Source organism: Procambarus clarkii, chromosome 90, assembly GCF_040958095.1.
Source record: "Procambarus clarkii isolate CNS0578487 chromosome 90, FALCON_Pclarkii_2.0, whole genome shotgun sequence".
In the NCBI taxonomy this organism is placed as follows: Eukaryota; Metazoa; Arthropoda; class Malacostraca; order Decapoda; family Cambaridae; genus Procambarus; species Procambarus clarkii.
In genome coordinates, this window is record NC_091239.1 from 8898100 (window position 1) to 8922632 (window position 24533).

A 24533-nucleotide genomic window follows, 5' to 3' on the forward strand; every position below is an offset into this window, starting at 1 on the left:
CTCGTTTGTCTTGGTCTCCCCATATCTCTTACCTCCGTGTTGAGTGCTCTAAGTCCCTTACCCTCCTTCGGGTCTTGTCCCATACTTCTTGGGGGGCAGATAGGCGCACTCTCCTTGCTTTACATTCCTCTCTCGTCCTGTCTAAGCTCGATTATGGTTGCCCTGCTTACTCGTCTGCTTCTCCTTCTACTCTTCGCCGTCTTGATGCTTTGCACCATACTGGGTTGCGCCTCAGTTCTGGTGCCTTTCGTTCGACTCCCGTCCTTAGCTTGTATGTTGACACTGGCTTCCTGTCTCTCCAGGACCGCCGTGATCGCTACTGTCTTCGGTATCTTGCGCGGTCCTTGCAACATCCTTCCTCTCGTCTCTGTCGTGCTTTAACTTTTACCCCTCCTGCGGTTCCTGTTCCTCTTCACCACCTCCCTCTTTCTGTCCGGTTATCTCGCCTGCAGGATTCTCTTTCCGTTCGTATTTCTGATGTTTCTCCTCGTGTTGTTCCTTCTTTGCCCCCGTGGAGGGTCCCTCTTCCGCGGTTTTGTACATCCTTGACTCGCATCACTAAAGCTTTTACCCCTCCTACAGTTCTCAAACGCCTTTTCCTCGAGCACTTTTCTTCTCACTCCCGCTCCGTTTCTGTCTTCACCGATGGGTCTAAGTCAGCGGACGGTGTTGGCTACTCTGTTGTTTTTCCTGATCGCACTTATATGTGTCGCTTGCCTCCGGAGACTAGCATCTTTACAGCGGAACTTTATGCTATTCTCTATGCTCTTCGTCTCCTACTTTCTCGTTGTCAGTCTTCCTTTGTAGTTGTTGTTGACTCTCGTAGTGCCCTCATGGCTCTCGGGTCCTTTAATCCAGTTCATCCAGTGGTTGTCGAGATCCAGCATTGGCTGTTTCTCGTTCATAGTAAATTTAAGTCGGTTGAGTTTTGTTGGGTTCCCAGCCATATTGGTGTGTCTTTAAATGAGCGTGCGGATGCTGCCGCCAAGGAAGCTGTCCGCTCTTGTCCCATCTCTCGTAAGGGCATTCCGTATTCCGACTTTTACCCGGTTATCCATTCCTCAGTCCTTACCCGTTGGCAGGCTTCTTGGTTGTCTGTTACTGGTAACAAGCTACGTACTCTTAAATGTTGTGTTTCCTCGTGGCAGTCCTCCTTCCACCGTAACCGGCGGTGGGAAACAGCTCTGGCGAGGTTGCGTATTGGCCATACTCGCTTAACCCATGGTCACTTGATGGAGCGCCGCCCTGCTCCTTATTGTCCTAGTTGCATTGTCCCTCTTACGGTCGTGCATGTCCTTCTTGAATGTCCTGACTTCCAGGACGAGCGTATGTCTTGCTTTCCGACCGCCCCTCGCGGTCACCTGTCCCTCGATAGAATTCTTGGTGACTCGGATACTTTTGATATCGTTCGCCTTATGCGTTTTTGTTCTCGTATTGGCATCCTTGGTGATATTTAGCGCCCTCTGATTATTTTGCGTATTTGATGGTGCTACATAGCCTTCCCGGTTTGGTGCCTTCTTTTGATAATTACTTACTTACTTACTTTCCCCCTTTGCAAACATGGGCTCACCTGTGGACCCTTTACAGCCGCGGGCTCACCTGTGGACCCTTTACACCACGGGCTCACCTGTGGAACCCTTACAACCACGGGCTCACCTATGGACGTCCTACAACAAAATATATCGAGCCAACACCATTGACAGTAACTTATTGCTGGAGAAAAAAATCATCAAGGAAAATAGAGAGAGCTTTGACAAGCCGCCGGCTTCCTATCCCCGTCGAGCTACTAGTTCATATGGTCCCATGGACTCGCTCTTGATATTCTTCTTTGGGCCCCCGGTTGAGAACCACTTAGATCATCGGAGACTCGAACTCGGGGTCTCTGAGTTACGAGACCGTCTTAAAGAGATGGATGGGGACCATAGTGTCGTAGCTCTCAGAAAAAAATCGACACTTTCTGCCACACAGGCAGAAATTTAAGCGGGAGAATTTAAGCCCTCCTTCCCGCTCTCCTGTTTCACTAGAATCTAATCCTGAATCATCTCAATATCCCCCCTCTTCCTCCTTTCTTCCCCTCCACTCTTCTACCCAGCATTTCCCTCTCTCCTGCTCACCCCACACTAACCCATTACATAATCTGTCCCAATCCCCCACCCTCTCCACCATTTTCCCTTTCCTATCAGTCAACATCTTTCCCCCCCCCCTCTCCCCCTCTCTTCAAATATCCTCCTCCTCTCTTCTCGGTCCCTCTCTTCAAACATTGCCCCGGTCTTATCTTTCTTCCCCCCTTCTCAGCCCCTCCTCCTCCTCTCACAGAACTATGGAAATATTACAGGGTCATGGGAGAGCTGCTGTCTGTTATTATTATTATTAATGAATTGTGGGGTTCAGTCCCTGAGCCCATTATGTGCCTCTGTAACCCTTTCCACTACCGCCCACAAGATTGGTATGGGGTGCATAATAAATGAACTAAACTAAACTGTTATTATTAGGCTTCACAATACACTACTTCTTAATCTTATATGTCGTTTAACAACTAGAAGCGAAATCATGATGTAGTGCAAGAATTTCAGATATTTTATCCTTAGTGATAAGATGGTACAATTATGTATTAGCGAAATGACCTACCATTAATGTATAATGATTAACTATAAATACATAGCTATTGAAATGGAACATTCTCTGTAACTAGCTGGCATTATAAGGTGTGCAGGATAGATGTAATTTTTAATCTCCGCCAGGTCTGATAAAGATCTTTTATACCCACTGTAATAATTCTTTTTGCGCTACCGCTCAATTTCAATTTCTCTCTTCGGCTCGCAGGATGAGTATGGAGTGCAGAATAAACTAGCCGTCTCTAACCAAGAACAATATCTCTCACAAAAAGATTAGATAAAAACACTATACAAATAACTCTACGGATAACATAAGCAACATTTCAGATGCCTTCATTAAATTCGCACGGTGCGGTGGTGGTTGGGGAAAGGGATTAGATGCGGGTGTCTTAAAGTGTGGCACTGGGGCCGACCCTGGTCTATGAGGCTCCCATACCCCACACGCGTCATGCGGTAAAGTTGAGTGAGAGCCTCCAACCTTTGACAGACAAACATACATTCTCTTATAAAATGTATGTTTGATGGAGCTGACGGCTGAATGAACAGCGCTCGGGATTCGTAGTCTCAAGGGTCCGGGTTCGCTCCAAGGCGGAGGCGGAAACAAATGGGCAGAGTTTGTTTTATCCAGATGCCCCTGTCCACCTAGCAGTAAATAGGTATCTGGGAGTTAGACAGCTGCTACGGGCCGCTTCCTGGGTGTGTGTGTGTGAAAATAAGGATTACGGATAGTATAGGTTTAAGAATTAAGGCTAGAAATGTTTGCCAAGTCATTTATCTATATGTATAAAATACAAAGTCTTTGTCCACCTGTTTTTTTCCAAAGTCGGAGGCCAGTCACTTGGTACTAGCCTCACCCAACTTTGCAGAGTGATTGGACTAAGGTTAGGGATTGACAATGGCCAAGGTCAATCCTCTATGTCCTATTAAAAGAACGTCGGGCCCAATGAGCAATTATCAGTAGAAGGCGCCAAGCTTAGAAGATTATGTAGCCCACTAGTGAACCTCTGCCCCCCATCTTATCACTTGCCCAGAAAACATGGCCATTTCTTCAGCAATAAGCGAGATGTACTTAAACTCGTGTACAATAAATGTAAAGTAAAAATACTACATTTGTATAGTCTGCGAATATATTTACTGAACTCTAATGTTACTTAACAAAGGGTGATAAAACTGAATTATCACATTAATTAAATATACTGTTTGTCTATAATAATGATATACGAACGCTACCTAGAAGTAGACAGTTGTTGTTGCCTATAGTAGTAAAAAACAAATCACTGCAAATTTTTTTTTTTTTTTTTTTTTTTTTTTTTTTTTTTTTTTTTTTTTTTTTTTTTTTTTTTTTTTTTTTTTAAATATATACAAGAGTTGTTACATTCTTGTACAGCCACTAGTACGCGTAGCGTTTCGGGCAGGTCCTTAATCCTATGGTCCCTGGAATACGATCCCCGCCGCGAAGAATCGTTTTTTCATCCAAGTACACATTTTACTGTTGCGTTAAACAGAGGCTACAGTTAAGGAATTGCGCCCAGTAAATCCTCCCCGGCCAGGATACGAACCCATGACATAGCGCTCGCGAAACGCCAGGCGAGTGTCTTACCACTACACCACGGAGACTGTATAAGTATATACGTATATATAAGTATATATACAAATATAAGATCAATCAGCGTGCTTTCATGATACAAGCAAACAAATAAATAATCAACAAATAATACGCAAAAACTACAGTAATTCTAATCACTTGGATTAAACAAAATCCCATTACAAATGGATGAATGTTTCAGAAGGTTGAAGGCAACTTGCCTACTTAAGGCTGGGACTGGGAAGATGAAGGTCAGTGTGCACGACGTGCCTAGTGAGAGAGGTTGGACGCTGCTCACCCCTCACCTTATATCCAGGTTAGCCATGTGTATACATGAAATTTTATATCGTTCGATAGACATTTGACATGTCCCTTGGATGGTGTTGAAAATATAGAAACAGGTAATTATGAATGTCGAAGCCCTATTAGCTGTGAATATATAATTATTCAGGCAGGACATATGACCTGCTTCAAGAAACTCTATGCGTGTGGTTTTATGAGAATGTGAGAACGCCAATGGTATGTATTCTCACAAACCTAATGTACCTTCCTCTATATAAATCAATAAAAACATATTTAGCACCACACAATTTTTATGGCATCTGTACAGTAATGAACAAACTGCTTTAACTTATTGCTCAAGAATTTAATACTTAAACACTAATTGCTAGAAATATATATATATATATATATATATATATATATATATATATATATATATATATATATATATATATATTCCACGCACGCATACGCTCATGGACTTGTGTATACAAAAAACATTATATGCCTATGCGCATATATACACAATTCATTAATTTAAGTGCGCAGATGCCTTCGTCGTGTACTCTTTCATTCACAGGTATGCGTCCAACATGCTCATTCACAGGTATGCGTCCAACATGCTCATTCACAGGTGTCCGGCCAACATACTCATTCACAGGTGTGCGGCCAACATACGCATTCACAGGTATACGTCCAACATACTTATTCACAGGTGTGCGTCCAACATACTCATTCGCAGGTGTGCGTCCAACATACTCATTCACAGGTGTGCGGCCAACATACTCCTGAAGCAGGAGTAATTTACACAAAGGTTATATTTTTTAAGTATCCGACGTACTTGGATCCTGAATTTCTGCATCTTAACCGGTAGAGATGAAAATTCTCCGTGGTGAAAAAAAAACTCAGATTCACGCAGAAATCACAATAGCGTATATATCAAACGAACAAATCCACAAAGACAAAATCTTATAACCATGTCGTGGTACAGTGTACTAAGGCGCATCTGGGAACATCTCGTGCAGAGGTTCGAACTTTCATTACGACCCTTGTGGATTTGTTCAAAGTTAGATTGTTGCCTTGTTGAAGGGTGAAGCTCCTGAAATATATTTTGTACTTAGTTGTGCTTGCGGGGGTTGAGCTTTGGCTCTTTGGCCCCAAGGACCAAGGACTCTTTGTGCAAGGAATAGGATACAGGAAAGTGGCAAATATATTACGGAACCCACACTATGCATGAAGTGTTCTCGTTGGGGACATATGGCTTGGATATGCCAGTTTGAACCCAGATGTCAGTTCTGCTGTTAAAAGCATCATTCGCGAGAGTGTAAGGTCAGGATTGAAAAAAAGGAGAAAAGGTTTTGTCATCTTGCTGCAATTGTCGAGGCATCCACAATACTGATTCGTCTCTATGTCCCATGAAGCCCTATGTGAGAGATTCCAAGCCGGCACCCACAACAGGGTAAAGGAAGCTCCGAAGGAAGGCAAAATCTTACGGCAGGAAGAAGGAAGAAGCAGTGGAGAGAGAACCCTAGCCCCTGTGACCAACATTTGGGAGAAAGGAATGGCGACGATTAAGGCTAGCCTAGTACAGTTGGAAACGATATTAAAAACAAGTGTACCTTCGTGGTGATGAGGTGCAAGGCAGCGTCGTGAACCCTGAGGTTGGTAAACAGATCTTGGAATATCTCAAAAAGTTGGACAAGAGGATTGCAGCTCTAGAAAAGTTAGCTATGGCCAAGAGATGTGGTGTAGTGGAGACTGAAGCGGGAAGTACAGTGAGAAGTGAAACGGAGGGGGAAAGAAAGCAAGAACGAGGATGGGATATCACTGATAAGAAGTCTCCGGTAAATGAACTATCCACTTATAATGGCAGCGTTCAATCCAATGTGGCGGTAAATGTTGGAAAAAAGGTAAAGTAGAAATGGATTACACAAAGCAAAGTTGAAGACATAGTTAACAAAGGTGTTTGCTCCAGGGTTGAGGAGATCCTACGATTAATCACACATATCTGTCGAGGGAGTGGGAGCTGGGAGTTTTTGATGACCCTGTATATAACTTATCTCTTTTACATATTATATTAAGACCTTTGAAAAATGTATCCGTATCTATGTACATACAATAGGAATTTACTAATTTGATTGAATCTATGTAAGAGTGCTTTTAAACTCAGGTCCTTTAGGCATGTTGCATCATCTAGTGAAACTTATGTTAGGCAATGTACACCTCCAGGGTTTAGGACGCCCTACGATTAATAAACACTGTTCAAGTTGTCTGTTTGGTTTTAAAAAGCCATGACGTGATGACTTTCTTGAATGACATCATATATTATAACATTAGAACATACGTATCTCATATATGCTCTCTTATTGTTTACTTTAACATGCATTGTACATTTCTTTCCGCCTTTTGAAGTGAGAAGATTAATTCAATAGTTCCCCCCCCCCCCGGCCTCTCAATCTAATCGCCGAAGTTACATATAACTGAGAGTCTATCCCCCAATACTTTGTAAGTTGATTTCCATAATAAGAACATAAGAATCAAGGTAACCTCAGAAGATAAGTTATCACTTTCACTGATAAGCGACCTCGCCCTTTCTATAGCCTCTTTAAATTTTATTTTTGTATAAAATTTTTCTTGAGCCTCTCCGTCAAAATTTTCTTCCTGAGACTCTTCCATTCCTGACACTTCCCTCTTCCTTACTGTCTTCCCCCCCCCCCCCTCCGTTTCATTCCCCACTTCACTCTCCACTACACCCCATCTGTTTGCCATAGCTAATTTATCCAGAGCTTCAATCTTCTTGTCCAAATTTTTGAGGTATTCCAAGGTCTGCGTACCGACCTCGGAATTCACAACGCTGCCCTGCACATCATCACCACTAGGATACACTTTTCTGCCAGGTTAACCGTAATAGTCGCTGCAGTGCCTTTCTCCCAAATGTTGACACAAAGGCTATCGTTGTCTTAAAGATTTTTCCTCCTTCGGATCTTCGTTTACTCTGTTTGTGGGCGTGAATACTTATGGGAATATTCTGCTTCCTCCACCACGGCTGGGTGTCGACTGATCCTCATTAGATCCAGAGGATAATGATCCTCATTATCTCATTATTAATATGATTAATAATTGTGTACTGTGTGATTTTGTGAGCCCCATAAGGGACCTTAAATAGATGAGGATAGAATTAGCATAAGCTACTTTATCCATTTGAGATGTATTTCATTGCCCCAAACTTCCTGAACAACCTGTCCTCTTAAATTATGTCTGAACTTGGCCGTTTGCCCGTATGGCCGAAATTGGACAAAATTTAAAAATGAAAAAATTTAAAATAAATTTTGGATTGTTTGTTTTCCAAAACAGTAAGTTAAGGGTCCTCTGGTAAGTTAGGAGGGCAGGAAATTCTCTTAGTTTCAAAAGGTCATGAAAAACGTGAATTGAAAGCTTCCTCTCCTAACCTTTTCGAGTAAGCCGGAGGACTCAAACAGAAAACGGGACAGTAAGTCACTTTTGTGAGGAGATTTCATTTCAAATTACGTCCATTTTTGGCCATAGCGCGCATACGAGCGAAAAGCGACGTTAGTTTTAAGAGGACGGGTTGCCCAACATACTCATTCACAAGTGTGCGTCCAACATACTCATTCACAAGTGCGCGGCCAACATACTCATTCACAGGTGTGCGCACCCAGCCATTCAACATATCTGCAAGCTCATGGAGATAATCCTATAACAAGTAATAATTCATCATCTTACAGTGGACAGTGTAATAAAATGAATACTATGATTTTGTAACACAAATCCTGCCTCACTAACATGTTAACATTTTTGGAAACGGTAAGTAGCTATGCCGAAAAAGGACTTCCAGTAGATAACTTTACATGAACTTCTCTAAAGGCTTTTGATAAGGCACTACATATAAACACTGCAGGAAATTACATGCAAATTGAATAAATTGTAAAATACTAGAATGTAGGAAACAATCGTTAAAGAAAGAAAGCAAAGAGGCGTCTTAAAAACGGAGATGAATCTGCCTGGAAAGATATGGCAAGAGTAGTGCCGTAAACTAGGCGTTACTAACCTTTTTGACACATCCATGTGACATAGCTGGGAATATTGCAGACAGCATCAAATTTGCAGATGAAACCAAGCTCTATGGTAAGTAAAACAACATGAACTCAACAAATGGTCAGAAAACTGACAAATGCTTTACTATGTTGAAAATGCAAGATCTTTTAAATACAAGCATTTAGGACATAACAATGAACATAATCAATATCCTAACAACAACTGCCATATCGCAAATTGACGAAAACGACCTATAAGAGTTAGGATCCATCAGTTATTAAAATTTACGTAAATGGGAGCTGCAGTAAACAAAATATTAAACTCTAAGAATAATCAAAAGAGCGTTTGACGTCAAGGAATAAAAAGTGGTTATATATTCAACTGAACAAATCTCTGGTGTACCCTGGTGTAGGGAGCCGGTCGGCCGAGCGGACAGCACACTGGACTTGTGATCCTGTGGTCCCTGGGTGCAGGCGAGAAACAATGGGCAGAGTTTCTTTCACCCTATGCCCCTGTTACCTAGGAGTAAAAATAGGTACCTGGGTGTTAGTCAGCTGTCACGGGCTGCTTCCTGGGGGTGGAGGCCTGGTCGAGGACCGGGCCGCGGAGACATTAAAGCCCCGAAATCATCTCAAGATAACCTCAAGATACCCTATCTAGACTGCTGTGTCCAAGCATGGATACCTCACCTTTAGAATGACATATCTGCTTTGAAAAGCATTTCAACACAGAACGACTTAAGTCATCCTAGAACTATGTTAACTTTCATACCAAGAACGGCTGAGGACCACAGGACACGACACTACAAACCAGACAGGACAGGGCTGATATCATCAAGATCTTTAAACAACTGAAAAAATTTAAATATTTAACCCCAGACCATTTATTTAAAAGGTCAAATCTAACGCATACACGGGGGTAACAACTTCAAGCTCAACACGCCACAGGTCGGCGTTCAATCCCCGAACGTCCAGGTGGTTGGGCACCATTCCTTTCCCCCGTCACATCCCAAATCCTTATCCTGACTCCTCCCAAGTGCTATACAGTCTTAATGGCTTGGCCCTTGTCCCTGGTAACTCCTCCCGCCCTCCCTCCCGCCAAAGCCAGATACTAAACATCACTTCAGTTTAAAATTCAGCAACTCTCTCCAACACTATATCTGTACGTTCTCTGTTAACAACAGCTATTAATAGACCAAATAGGATGAGATACTTTGAGCTGCGTAACTGATGCATACACTCACGAATACTGCAAGATAATCTTGTGCTCTTCCCAAGAATATACTAGTAGTAGGCTAGTAGCCTAGTAGGAGAGAGTAGACTCACAATTCATGTTCTCTTCTGATTCCACGTGTGACTAGCCACCCTGTGAGATGAGGATATTGTATGACCTTTCAGGTCGCACGTGATCTATACTCTAATCCTTCTAACAGGCTAACAGCACACGGCCGAGTGTACCCAAGTTAATAACAAAAGATGAACAAAAATCCTCAGGAACAATGGGAGGTTGTAACTTTGAAAAGTCGGCGGGTTATTATCCCAGCCATTCGACTTGAGAATGGTCCAGGACGGACCGAAACGTCGTCGTCCCTTCAACTTCTAGTGTGTGGTCTGGTCAACATCCCAGCCAAGGTCACTAAAGATGGTGGCTCTCATAAATTTTAGTAAATTCACCCATGTGCACTCAAACCATGAATTAACGCACGTGCATACAACCAATTCGCGCATGTGCACACAAACTACTAATTCGTATGCGCACACACAACCACTCATTATTTTCACTCATGCACACCGCCATCATTTCCGCGTGTGCACACAACTCATTCACGGGTGCACACAACCAGTCATTCACTAGTGCTTTTGTTTTTTTTAGATTCAGCTACTAGAACAAAATTCCCTTGTATAGTGAACCCGTATTCACGGGTGCACACAACCAGTGATGAGAACACCCCCATCCCCACAGAATGACGCATACACATAATGCGTTCATTCAAAGTCTGAGCACACTCCTTGAAGTGCTACACACACACCCATCTCTCATACTCCTTGAAGTGCTACACACACACACCCATCTCTCATACTCCTTCAAGTGCTACACACACCCATCTCTGCTCCCACGCCCACACACATATTCATTGAGATATACATATTATATATTTATTGACTATTTTAATGCCGAAAATATATTTATAATATTTCTTTGACTCTGGGTTACATTAAAGTTTCCTGTGTATCCCACTGTTCGTATATGCTTTCACACCAAATGATATGAAGTATTTATGTTGAGCTATTTAACTGTACTTCATATAATCGCGAATATTGAACGATATTCTTGTGCCCAGCCAACCTAGAGTTTGCTAGTACAGGTTTGTAGATTAGACTCGGATTTCACGCTCTCTCCTGATTCTATGTATGATTAACCATCCTGTGAGATGGGATTACTTAGTGCTATCAGGAGGACGGGTTGAATATTCGATGAACTCATAGCTCGTTTTTGATCTACACTATTCAACATGAAAGATTACAGTGTAGCAGCACATTGTTCTGTATATCTTTGTTAATACAAAATTAGAAGTTTCTATGCTAATACTGTAACAGGGTCGAATGAAGAACTTGTTATCTATGCTCAAACAATGCAAGCCAAGAACTGAACAAACAATTGATTGATGAAGATTAAGCCACCCAAAAGGTGGCACGGGCATGAATAGCCCGTAAGTGGTAGCCCTTTTGAGCCATTACCAGTATCAATAGATGATACTGGAGATCTGTGGAGATGCGACTGCACCCTGCGTGACGGGAGATGTCTCCCGCCCCAAACAATTAATTAAGAGCTGTCAGTATTATAACTGGGCAGATGTCACTTTATGGGCTTCTCATGCCCGTGCTCTATGTATATATTAACACGATGTACTGACTGGGGTGAGAATAGCTTGAGCTACCTCATCCCTTTGTGTGTATTTTACCTCAATAAACTTATTTCAATTTCATGCCCGTGCCACCTCTTGGGTGGCTTATCTTCATCAATCACTCTTTACTTCTGTGATTCTATTACTCAAGAACAGAATTTAATAAAAGACAAAACCAATGGCAATCAAAAACTAATATTTGATTTTAGTTTGAACTCAGAAATACAAAAATGCATAAGATCAAGACAATAGACATCCTGCCTTATCCCCCGGGGAAATGACATTGATATAACATTGAATCAACATTGATTAAACGTTACTCGAGCATGTTTTGCCCGCTGCGGATCGATATATAATTACATATATATCTCACAGCTGTCTCTCACACCTGAAGTGTAGTGTGCCTCAGCCCTGAGGTCCGTGTCACACTTACTGACCAGCGATCTTACACTTCATAACCTACACCTTAGTTACTAATTAGCACACTGTTTCCCTCCTCACTTCTCATGTACTCTCAATGAAAAAAAAAACAATTTTTTTAAATCATATTACTTCAGTCCATCCTCAGACCAAATCCATTACCGTGGAACCCCCCCAACCCCACACTCAAACCACCTGGATAATTATCTACATATTTGTGATGGTCTGAAAGCATACTACTGTTCCAGTAACAGTCTACCTAAACTGGTAAATGAACGTTTGTCATAAACAGGAAGTTATTCTCAAGTTATAACTTTAATGCAATAGAAATTGTTGGTTTAAAATATAAAGCATATGCCAAAAAGTTATTTTTTAAGAATTTGGTTTTCTGTAAGTGGAATTCATGGGCACACTGAAACAGTTTTCGAGTTCTATATTTCACATTATCGGCAATAATATATTGTATTAAATGTAATGTAATGAGGGGGAGAGAGAGAAAAAGAGAGTGAGGGGGGGAGAGAGAGGGAGTAGGGAGGGAGGGAGAGAGAGGGGGGAGAGAGGGGGAAGGGAGAGAGAGGGGAGAGGGAGAGAGAGGGGGGAGAGAAGGGGAAGGGAGAGAGAGGGGAGAGGGAGAGAGGGGGAAGGGAGAGAGGGGGAAGGGGGAGAGAGGGGGAAGGGAGAGAGGGGGAAGGGAGAGAGAGGGGAGAGGGAGAGAGGGGGGGAGGGAGGGAGAGAGAGGGGGGAGGGAGGGAGAGAGAGGGGGGGAGGGAGGGAGAGGGGGTGAGTGAGAGAGGGGGGGAGAGGAGAACGAGATGGGGGGGAGGAGAACGAGATGGGGGAGGTAGAGGGGGAGGGAGAGAGAGAGGGAGGGAAGAAAGAAAGGAAGAAAAAAAGGAAGGAGAGAGAGGAGGGGCTTGTTCCCTGTTGTCCTTGACAACAGTAATCACATGTATAAAAGTGCTGTACACTTTATAAGTTCAAGTTTACACTATGTTAATTATTCTTCCTGGTGACTACTTCATTTATAAAATTTTGACTGCTATATCTATTTTCAGAATGTGGACAATTGTTTTTGGAGTGGTAGCATTTGTAGTGTTTGCCTTGGCTGTTATGGCAGCAGTTTTTGGTCCACATATACAGGCTCCGGGCAGGCTACACAGCCTGTGTGGTTAGCTTGAAAGGCAAAACTATAATAGTTACTGGCGCATCTGCTGGTAAGATGGATCTTGCTTTGTAATGATTCTACTAGATGTAAACTGAATAAATGCTAAATATCCTACACAGTACTGTATATAGCTATTATATGTATAGTATATTACTGTCCGTTTAAGTTATTCCCCTTCAGGAGGGTGCCCTCTAGCTGTGTGTGTTTGCAATTCTGCAAGAATATACCACACACAAAGATAGTTAAAAGTTGCACACATGTACAGTACTTATAAATATTTAAATAATACAATGCAATTAAAATTTAATTGAGAAAGTCTCAAACTAATTAAGCTTATATACTGTCCTAGATGTCATACAATGAGCACCATTATTTTGAAGTGAATCCAAATGCATGGTGGCTACTATTGGAATATATTTTAACTTAGCTGCAAGAAATATTCTTGTGAATGATCATCTTAAGACATCTACTGACATAAAATAACCCTTGTTCAAGTTTGTTAATTCTTGATCACTGGAAATTTGTATATTAATTTTATCCTCACTTCAGGTGTTGGCAAAGAGGCAGCAAAGGACTTTGCACATCGTGGCGCTCGTGTCATCCTGGCTTGTAGGAACTCTACAAAAGCTACTAGTGTTGCTGGTAATTATTCTCTTAGGGAACCACGAAGGAAGTATCTTGTACAATTAGACTTTGAGAGTGTATATTATCTAACTCTAAGTCAAGTGCATGGTGTCCTTATTTTTCTATTCCTCATTATTCACCAGTTTGAAAACTACCACCGGTGTTGGCATACCCTACCATACAGTATAGTGATCCTTAAATTTTTTTGATCATGTATGATCATGTTTTGATCATGTATGTTCTTAATTTATAGGTGAAAATTACTATACATTCATGTTATATTTAGTCTATATATCTATGTTGCAAGCAGTGTTCTGAACATGTAAAAATTAGTTACATATGAAATATAAATAGTGTGAGGAAAACTTAGGGGAATGAAAGTGAGACAGTAAGAAAAGTGTGATGGGGGGGGGGGGGATGAGGAGTGGTTGGGGGGATATTAAAAGTATGTACAATACCTGGCTTTTGAGAGCTTGGTTCAACAGACTTGATTAGAGCAGCCCGAAGGCCCACATGTCCACCACAAGCATGGTTGGTCCGGCACTTCTTGAAGAAAATCTACTGTAACTAGTTTTCTCTTGAAAATGTCCATGTTTGTTCCAAAAATATTTCTTATACTTGCTGGGAGGATGTTGTACAACTGTGGACCTCTGATGTTTATACAGTGTTCATTTGATTGTGTCTATGGCACCCCCTGCTCTTCACTGGTTCTATTCTGCATTTTCTTCCATTCATTCACTCCAGTATGTATGTTGTTATTTTACTGAGTAGATTTGGGACCTGACTTTCCAGTATATTCCATGTACAGTATATATTATTTGATATCTCTCTCGTCTCCTTTCTAGAGAATACATTTGGGAAGCTTTGAGATGATCCCAATAATTTAGGTACTTTATCGTGTCCATGTATGCTGTATATATTCATCTGTATTCCCTCTCTTTCAGCAACCTTCCCTACTCTGAAAGGGGGGGAAGCGGGTCTTTCATTACACCGAGTAATAATTGTTGTCTATCCACCAGAGGACATTCAGTCATGTACGGGTAACAAGGACGTGGTAGTGAGGCAGCTTGATACATCCTCCCTGCTATCCGTTAGAACTTTTGCCAAGAGAATTCTTGCAGAAGAAGAGAGGTAAGACAGGACAAGTGTTGAATTGTTCCCTTCTAATTTGTTCGTTGCTACATTTCCAAACAACATCCAGCATGCTAATACCATAAAATATACTTGCTAAATTTTTTTTTAACTTGCAATTAAACAAATTTGCCTATAATGAGAGTAAAGTATTCTACTGTACTGTTAGAGTTTCACTCAAGAACTTGGTGCATAATTTAATTGGACTGGCATTGGATTTTTTGCATTAATACACAGTATCTCTTCAACTGTTTTTCTTTATAATGAAATAGCTTGGAAGTGCTTTCTGAAAAACCAATGAGAAATTTGTAGATCATCTGGGGGTGACCTGTGTATAACGTATATCAGATCAGTATTTTTCCTTAACATTTTGAAAATACTGTATTTACTGTTATTCACATTACTGTAATAAATAATAATTTTGTTTATAATAAAATAGTTTGCATGGGCTGATGTACTAAAGATTATTCAATATAAATTGTATATACAGTATTGAACAGTATGAAGAGAGGGTCACTGATGACCTGGCACCTGCATACACCATTCTCAACTCGTTTAATTACATTTTCTGATATTTATGTTCAGTAGTCAAGCCTACATGCTTTCTCCTATTTTGGCCACTTGTCAATGCAATAAACAGTACATTAGTAAGAGAAAATCTTTGGAGCAGAATACCATGACTGGATACCAGCTCCGTGCCTCCAAATTCATAGCGGGTTTGGGTGGATTCCTGAATGAGTAACTTTTGAGCATGTCTTGATCTATGGGGTAAGGCTCATATCTAGTGTGACACAGGATAGATTCATTCCCGCTGTCCTCCTCCAAAGGTTTTCTCATAGATATACTGTATCACGTTATTGTGATTTCATTGTGTAACATCAGTACTATTCTTAGCAAATACATTAATAGAATGTTTCATACTTAACAAATATTGTAAATCCAAGTGTTTGAGGAAATTGTATGAGAAAAATAAACACCTGAATTACCTACTCCAATGCAAACACACAAAACCTGTTCTTGTCATGCATAATACACCTTATAATTGTAACTCAGTATGCAGTTCATTCAAATGTCTAAGATTATTTATTGAGGCTTGTGAAAACCTCCTTTCTGAGCATATAATTTTTCCACTCCCAGAGGTATAACATTCTTGTTCATCTAAATGGCTCACAATTAGTCAGGCAAGCTGGCACCTAGTCACTCTTGCAACAGAGGTTACTATGCCTTGCAGATTATACGTGGTACCTGGGCAACTGGTTCTGGACAGTGCTAAGCACTTTTATGTATAATTTCCCCAAGGCAAAAAACTGATGTACTAAAATTGGTAGCAGTTCGCAAAATTGATGTGATGTTTCGTTTTCTGTTCGTGAGTCTTCGGGTAGGTTAGGTTCGGGCCATTTAGTACAACAGTTTATTGATTTTGGGAATGCTTGGGGATACAAGCTGACTTGGGAGCATTGTAGACAAAATCTATGGATTCAAAATCAACAGAGGTTCTCTCATCTGTTCACAAACTCAAGTACAGTACTGTAATGGTTTTATATCAAATCAAAGATTGGAAGAGGTCTTCAGAGGTGAAGCATTATTTCTGAATAAATATTACAGTGCTCTCAGCTTATCTTTTGTTTATAAAGGTGTCAATATGCAAGAATATACCTGTATAATACACACAACAAAACCATAACGAGTCATAAATTGTAAATAGTTTTTGGAGCAATACAGAACACAAGTTTTATAGATGTAACTTCAGCCTGTCCCTCCATACACTTACTTCACCCTAATGTAAAATTTACCTCACACTTTTTTTAAAATAAACTGCGGATGTGCAAAAAGTGTTATCTGATGCTAAACAAACTGTAGGTCACTCATATGTAGACAAGCCAATGTTAAGTATTTCTAAATACATATTCTCTGAATGTCTCATGAATCCTTTATATTTTTTTTCAGATTAGATGTACTGGTACTGAATGCTGGTATTGGAGGTGTAGGTAAACGATGCTTGACTGAGGATGGCCTTGAGCTTACCATGGCAACCAACCATTTTGGACATTTTCTCCTTGCTAATCTCTTACTAGGTTAGAATATTTTTCTTTATGAAACCATTTTCTGCTTTTAATTGTAACATGAAATATCTTGAGGTGTATAGATATATAATCATGCATTTGTTTCCTTCAAATTCGAGTACTGTACAGTACTAGTTTTCTATTGTAGTTCAGATTTTTAGTGTACAGTGTATGTGGTTATCTTGAGGTTATCTTGAGATGATTTCGGGGCTTTTTAGTGTCCCCGCGGCCCGGTCCTCGACCAGGCCTCCACCCCCAGGAAGCAGCCCGTGACAGCTGGCTAACACCCAGGTACCTATTTTGCTGCTAGGTAACAGGGGCATAGGGTGAAAGAAACTCTGCCCATTGTTTCTCACCGGCGCCTGGGATCGAACCCAGGACCACAGGATCACAAGTCCAGCATGCTGTCTGCTCGGCCGACTGGCTCCCGGTCCTGTGTGCTGTACACTATCATCAATAAATGTTCTTAATATAATTTTAACCCAAATATTCACTTCGTAAAGCATCACAAACATTTATATATACACTATATTTATTTACAACCAAATATTCTCTAAGCAGTGGAATTGCAAGCCAACTACCAAGGAAGGGAAGCCTAGCCCAGAATTGAAGTGAATTTCAAAGCTAAGGCACATATTGTGGGTGATATGAAATACAACTGTGAAGAACACAGGACACAATAATGAAACAATGGCCTCTGATGGAAACTAATGTCCCAGAGATACCAACACCACTTAACTAAACTACAAAGTTGAGGGTTGGCCCCATCAGTGGTTACATGCCCCTGAAGCTATGACCAGGCGAGTGTGTGAGGAAGCTGGCTGACTGGGACCCAGGGTAATCTGGGTTGCCACCAGGTGGCAGTCGAGGGTAATTGGGTTGCCACCAAGTGGCATTTAAGGATCAACTGGATCTCGGGAGCCTCTCTCTCAGCCACTAAAAAAGAGGCACAACACAACACTCAAGAACTGTCATTGAAATCATTGTCCCTGTCCAACATTTTCTGAATGTGGACATGAAGTAGTAGAGTAGATGGTTGGCCAGAACCCAAGAACACTCACCCAGTTTATAGTCCCTCGGAGACCATCAAAGACACCCAAACATCCCTAGTCCAAGCCCTCTCTGAAGTATGCAGACGATTCCCATGCTAGCGGCAACAGTCAATGCGAGCCAAACTCATATGAGAGCAGTGAGGGGAGATGAAATAGGAGGAGGACAATGACCAGGGCCGATTGCCTGCCCCCCCCCCCCTTCCTTATTCCACCACCACAACTCAAAAGTCGAATACTCAAACCCTAAAAAGAAAAGGATCCAATTTAGATGCAAGAACCTTAATCAGCAATATAAGGAATAGCAAATAAAGTCTGAAATGTGAAGGAACTGGTTTAATTTTCAGGGCTAAATGACTGAGCAGTTTCATAAAAAAAATATTTTACTTAATTAACCTGCATCTGGATTGTTGACATTCATTATTTTTTATTTCACTGGTTTCTTGGCTTCTAGAAGCCATTTAATGAGTGTTCTTATACATAGCAACTGGTACATACCACTATTTTCTAACCTCATTTCATTCTTTCTTCATATCAATAAACCTTTATATAATAGTCAATTTTCCTTCATTTTTCTCTCTAATTTGTTCTAACATTCATCAGGACTGCTAAAGAAGAGCACTCCCTAGTCGAGTGGTGGTGACATCATCAATGGCTCATTCCCACCTCAAGACATTAGACCTAAAGGTAAATATACTCTACTTGTGAACTACAAAAATGCTACATTACATAATTCTTTATGAACTCAAGATACATTCTCATAATTTGCAAGTTTACAGTATCAGAATAATACTTTATATTCAAACTTGATAATTTTGACAATTTTTCTTTTTCTTACAGAATCTGAATTATGAAAAGGGTAACTACTCATTGTTACAGGCCTATAGCCAGTCGAAGGCCTGCAACATTCTGTTCACCCGTTATTTAGCGGAAATGATGAAGGAAACTGGTGAGTACAGCAAATTATACTGCATCTATCTGACTTAGTCTCATAGATCCAGCTATAGATTACAAGTAAGAACACTTATAAATACTTGCACATGAGACCTAGTGTAGCACAACTATATTTTTAAACTCTTGTACTATGCCTTTCGAGACCTATCAAGAGCCTGGGATCAAAATCTGGCTTTCTCTATGAGGTGAGAGGAGCTTGGGAATTAAGGATAAACCTAAAACAGATAAAACAAAACAAAACAAAGTAATTGCATCAAAATATGAAACTGTTTAAAAAGAAATAAGTAACCCTGAGAAAAACTAAAGCAAAAAAATTGTTGCCACTGGGTAAACATCGCAGCAGTATAAGTGCTTGACTGCCACCAGATAGCAGCCCAGGTCATTCAGGGTCCTACATTGTTATATATACCTCATAATACATCACATATTAATTTCTACATGATATTTACATTTACCCACAAACCACATATACATACATACATGCATTTATTAATTTTCATTACAAAGAAGGCAGTTTGGCCTTGAACCTTTGAACTAGTGATTGCTAAATGTTTGGCTGTACATTAAATGATTTTCATTTTTTTTTTTAGTAAGTAATTATCAAATGGTACCAAGAAGGCTATTTATCACTGTCTATGGTACAAACAGTCACACAGAGTCCTAGATATTATTCAGGCCAATATGAGACCAAAAAAACACAAGATGAGCAATGTCAAGGATATCAGGATTCACCAAAGGTTGTATCGAGGGCCAAGTGACTTAACAGGGCAGTAGGGAAAGCAAAATCTCCGAGATCAACCTGGGCATCTTGCAAAATTAAAATGTTAACTCAAGGGAATGACTACTTTTTTTATTGGTTGTGCAATTGAAATTGATATTGAGAGAGTTAACCTTTTCTTATATAGCTTGAATGTATTCTTTGGGATAATGCCTCATTTAAATTGGAAATTGGGTAATATGATATTTTTTTTTTTTACTTACCTCAATATGTACAGTATACAGTATCTTACATTTTATTACACTGAAACTTATATATGCAACAATTGATAACATTTTTCTTTTGGCCTTATAGGGATAGTCGTGAATGCACTGTGTCCAGGTTTGGTAGCAACAGAGATCTTCCAGAAATCTGGTGGCATCCTATTTGGGAAGATATATCGAATTCTCAGTCCCATTCTGGGCAAGGTAGGAAAAAGAAAAAAAATTTGAGTGCAATGGTGAGTGTTTGAAAGTACAGTACAGTATATTATGAATGTGTGAAAGTTCAGTTTATACAGTATGCACATTTTGAGTGTGTGAAAGTATGCATATGAAATTAGATAATGAAATTACAACGCGTATATGATCATTGTATAAATAACAGTGTGGATTCCAGTTGTCATGGACAGGAAGCCTGCACCAGGACCTAGGCTGACAGAGGTCCTCCTGGGCCAACTGTTTACCTTCCCCAGGATGTAACCTACAAACAGTTGTGGGACTCCGGGGTGCCCATTTACCACTAGTTGAAAAGAAACATTGGCAAAACCATGGGAAATGAACCCATGGTTTACTGTATGCCTAGTGGTAGTACATATTGCTGTTACAGGTCCTGATTTACCTTGTTAGTTTTCCACAGTATTTACTGCTAAAATGAATTTTTTAAATTAATTTTGTTTAATTCTTCTGAAGTGTTACATGTTTCTTTCTGTTTAGTCTTTCACTGTCTTGTAACTTTGATGTTAATCTTTTTCCTACTCCTTAATGTCTCAATCCTCAAATAAGTTATTTTCTTTCCTAGCTGCCAAAATTATTAGATTAGTTTTTCACATTGTACTCTGTAGTAATTTGTGGCTGCTTGAAATTTCCTTTGTTATTACTAATGTTAAAAGCTGTATTGATATCTTGAGCCACCAACACCTGCTCTGAAGTCTCTTGATCCTTGTCCACTTGTCCATAGTTATGTTCAAGATTTACATTCTTCCAGTTTCTCAGTTATATATTTTATATACTTGCACATAGTCTAACAATTTCTACACAGCTTCTGTAATGACTACTTGTATCCAAGCTTTAAGTGCAGCAGCTTACTTTTCACCCCCTAAGATTCCTTAATTACAGTACTACATCCTTACAAGCAATTCTTACTTCTCACACTCACCTGCTGTCAGTTTGTTGCTTCTTGCTCTTCTTCCAGTCACTTTAATCTTGCCCACAAAAAAGTAATTGCTGATTGGTCTTCACGTTTACTCTAAAACTCTGTATCGGTTGTGTCCCAAGTCGTGTATCTTCCTGCACTTGGTCCTCACTGCTTTACACCCACACTGGTCACTTATGGTCTGGTCTACCTGCTACATTGTAAACAAAGATGGCCACCACTCATTCTTGTTTACTAATGACTGATCAGTTCTTGGGACACCAATAACACACTTCAAACTACCTGCCCCATGTTGTTAAATTGTTTTGTTTTTATTTTTTAAAGAGAACAAAAAACAAAAATGAAAAAATGTTTCAAGAAAAACTACTACTATGTAGCTGAAAAGGAAAAGCCAGTGAATTCTACTGAATTCATTCTAGCAAGCTCTGATTACAACCTGTCAGCTGTGTCCGGTGTGCAAAAATGTATAGGCAAAAGGGATAAATAAAGTTGAATCGGTGTCATCTTTTTCTTGTGAATATGATGATGATGAAATGTTGGCCCAAGAAACTACTCCTGGTGCTGAAACCACTGACCTATTATCTTATTCTTGTATTCAGTTGAAATGTTTGACAATTCTCAGAGTTTGGTGAGATTTTCATACTAGTCACATTTGTTGAAATTCTAAGACTGTTGAACTGTGTCAGAATAAGTTGTTTACAGATTCTAATTGTGTTAACATTTTAATATTAAAAGCATGAAGTTCATTTAAGTAATTTTGCTGTTCCTTCTGCAACTGTCATTACCCTCACACTTACTGATATATAACAATATTGTATATTTCATGACTGATTTGTATGTAATATCTTAGGATCACATGTAGTATGAATTTAATGGTAATTATTTAACCTTGGACAGACTGCATTGCAAGGGGCCCAGACAATTATCCACCTGGCAATCTCAGAAGAAACTGCTAAGATTACAGGGGAGTTCTTTGAGGATTGTAAGGTTAGTAATCAACCTAAAGATATTTATGGCTGCCATTTGCTGTTGAGCTGCTACAATTATGGTGATACAATCATCAAACAGATCACTGTGAATAGGTACAAATTCTTGGTGAACTTGAATATGGCTTTTCTCCATTTTTCTCCAGCAAAAAATTAAGAAAAGCTCAAATGAATCTGAATTCTGGGTAAAATGGAGCAGGTAGAAAACTAGTTAATTCGTAACAAGAACGTGCATGGCAACACACTGTATTGTAGATCACAGCATTGGCAACAAATTATGTTACTGGATTTTATTGTATTTATGCTGTAGGTTTAGAGCACATAGCTTAGTGTCACAAATTTTAAGTTACACCTTTATATTTTAATAGTCTTAATATTAATGACTTTTTTTTTTAACAGGTATCAGATAATATATCACCACTAGTCTGTGATGCAGGGTTGGCCAAGAAGGTGTGGGAGGCCAGTGAGGCTTGCGTTAATCTCCAGCCAGAGGAACACAGCTACTAAAAGATGCATCTGCTTTAATGATAAATTCAGATGAGACACTACATGAACAATTTAACAAATAAGAACAAAAGATGCTAAATGAAAAATGTTAATATTCTATTTTGCATCAAGCACTTTTTAGCTCATGACATTAACAAAATAATCTGTGGTTTCTTGTATAATGTTTGTTAGACTTTATTTCTAATTTTTGACTGTCTACAGTAACATCAATTGTAAGTCTTGAAAACATAAAAGCAGCCCAGTTTCCCCGAGTGGTGGCACTAACTGCTGCAGCTGTGGCCCCAATAAAACATCAATGGGAATTATAATGTGTTGATCCCACAATTGTTTTTAGTTGTGAGGATAATATGAAAGTTAATTAATAGACAGTTGCTTGTGTAAAATGTGTCTTGCCAGACATAAGACAAGTAATGTTCAACTTTCTATATGGATTAAAAAGAACAAGTAAACAAAACGGGTATGTGATTAGCTGTTGGTTTATAAAAAGTTGGAAAACCTTGCAAAATATGCAAGAAATAGAAATTGGAAAAGGTAGAAAATAATTACAATTTTTCAAAATATCTGAAAGATAGCTCGGAGAACTTCATTTTGTTCTACTCTTATCTATTAGCAAACTGTACTGTAAATTATAGAAGGAACTTTTTTAACAAGATACTGTAGTAGTATAACTTATAATTTTTTTTAATGAACTTTATATATATATATGCATGCAATAAATATAAATTTGATGTAGTAATCTTAATTACCTCAGATTAGAATTTTTCCAAGGATGACACTTTTCTGATTCAGTCCAGCAAGTTCCTGAAGTAAATCCCTATCGTCACAAGATTACAAACTTCACACCGGTTCACAAATATCCAGCCAAATGAGGGATATTTCAGTCTACTTTCCTTGAACTCCAAACCTAATTAATAGATTAGCTCTCACTTTGACTCCTGGACTTAATTAAAAGGTGGACATCCTAAACCTTGCATGGAAAAAGCCTTTAAAAAAATTCAAGCCAATACTGTATTGGAAAATTACACACAGTATTAGGAAAATCTACAATGACAAGATTGTTATTAAATCTTATTTCTATCAATCTTAACAATACTGTATATAAAATACATACCATTTCTACCTGCTGAACATGTAATGTAGAACAGTCTTTTTATTTTTAAAGAGCTAGCAACTTTAATATATTAGTAAATAGTTGACCTTTATTAAAGATGAAAATTAAATAATGTTTAATGCATTTTAGTTATGACAATGGATTAGGATTTAAACAATACCTTAAGATTTCATATTCTAACAGTACCATATTTGGTATATTCATATAATACTTACAATACCACTTGGCAGAGGTATTTCCAGTGGTTCTCACTGCAGTTTGGAGTAATTGTTAACACCAGGTTTTTGTTTGGTTACATCTTTGGGAGAAGCTGATGTTGCCTAACAGCAACCGAGCAGTTAAGCACAAAGAAAATTGATAAAAATGATAGGTTGAGTGGACACCATATTTAATTTCATTAAGATTGTTTCATTAACCAATTCTTTCGCAAGTAATCTATTTTGTGCTGATGAGGCCTATGGGATGAGGGCAAAATGGATCAGTGTCCCTTCCTAGTGCACCAAGCCATGGGCACTTTTCTGTGTTAAACTGCATGGGGATCATCTATAACCACAAAGATTTTCATCATTTGTTTAAGTTAGTTTAACAAGCTGAAACAGGGAAGAAGAAAAGGAAATGCTAAATATTAAAGAAAAGCTGAAATTTATTGACACTTTAGCACGAGCCAAGTGCCACAGGCATGGCGAAGGAATCAGGTAGACTTGCCTGCAGTTGTGCACCTTTCACTATAGACGCAAGAGACAGTGGGCCAGATTCACGAAGCAGTTATGAAAGTACTTACGAACGTGTACATCTTTCCTCAATCTTCGACAGCTTTGGTTACATTTATTAAACAGTTTACTAGCATGAAAACTTGCCAATCAACTGTTGTTATTGTTATAAACAGCCTCCTGATGCTTCAGAGCTCATTAACTGTACTTTCTCAGATGCGAGTACAATGGACATATTG

General features: G+C 39.5%; 2 protein-coding genes across 2 annotated transcripts in view; one reads left to right on the plus strand and one right to left on the minus strand.

The window, feature by feature from the left end:
* LOC123746533 (sex-lethal homolog) overlaps window positions 1-21140 on the minus strand; it is a 109762-nt gene extending 88622 nt beyond the window's left edge. Inside the window, exon 1 of the mRNA XM_069318305.1 lies at window positions 20984-21140. The gene's annotated coding sequence lies outside the window, so the exon portion shown is untranslated. The remainder of the gene's footprint in view (window positions 1-20983) is intronic.
* Window positions 12920-23201, plus strand: LOC123746532 (retinol dehydrogenase 12). The gene is given in 11 exon segments (XM_045728085.2): window positions 12920-12991; window positions 12993-13077; window positions 13578-13670; window positions 14672-14783; window positions 16731-16858; window positions 18499-18518; window positions 18520-18582; window positions 18736-18844; window positions 19922-20034; window positions 21878-21967; window positions 22366-23201. Coding segments are annotated over 11 exon segments (993 nt in total). The 3' UTR covers window positions 22474-23201.
* Window positions 23202-24533: the final 1332 nt, after the last annotated feature.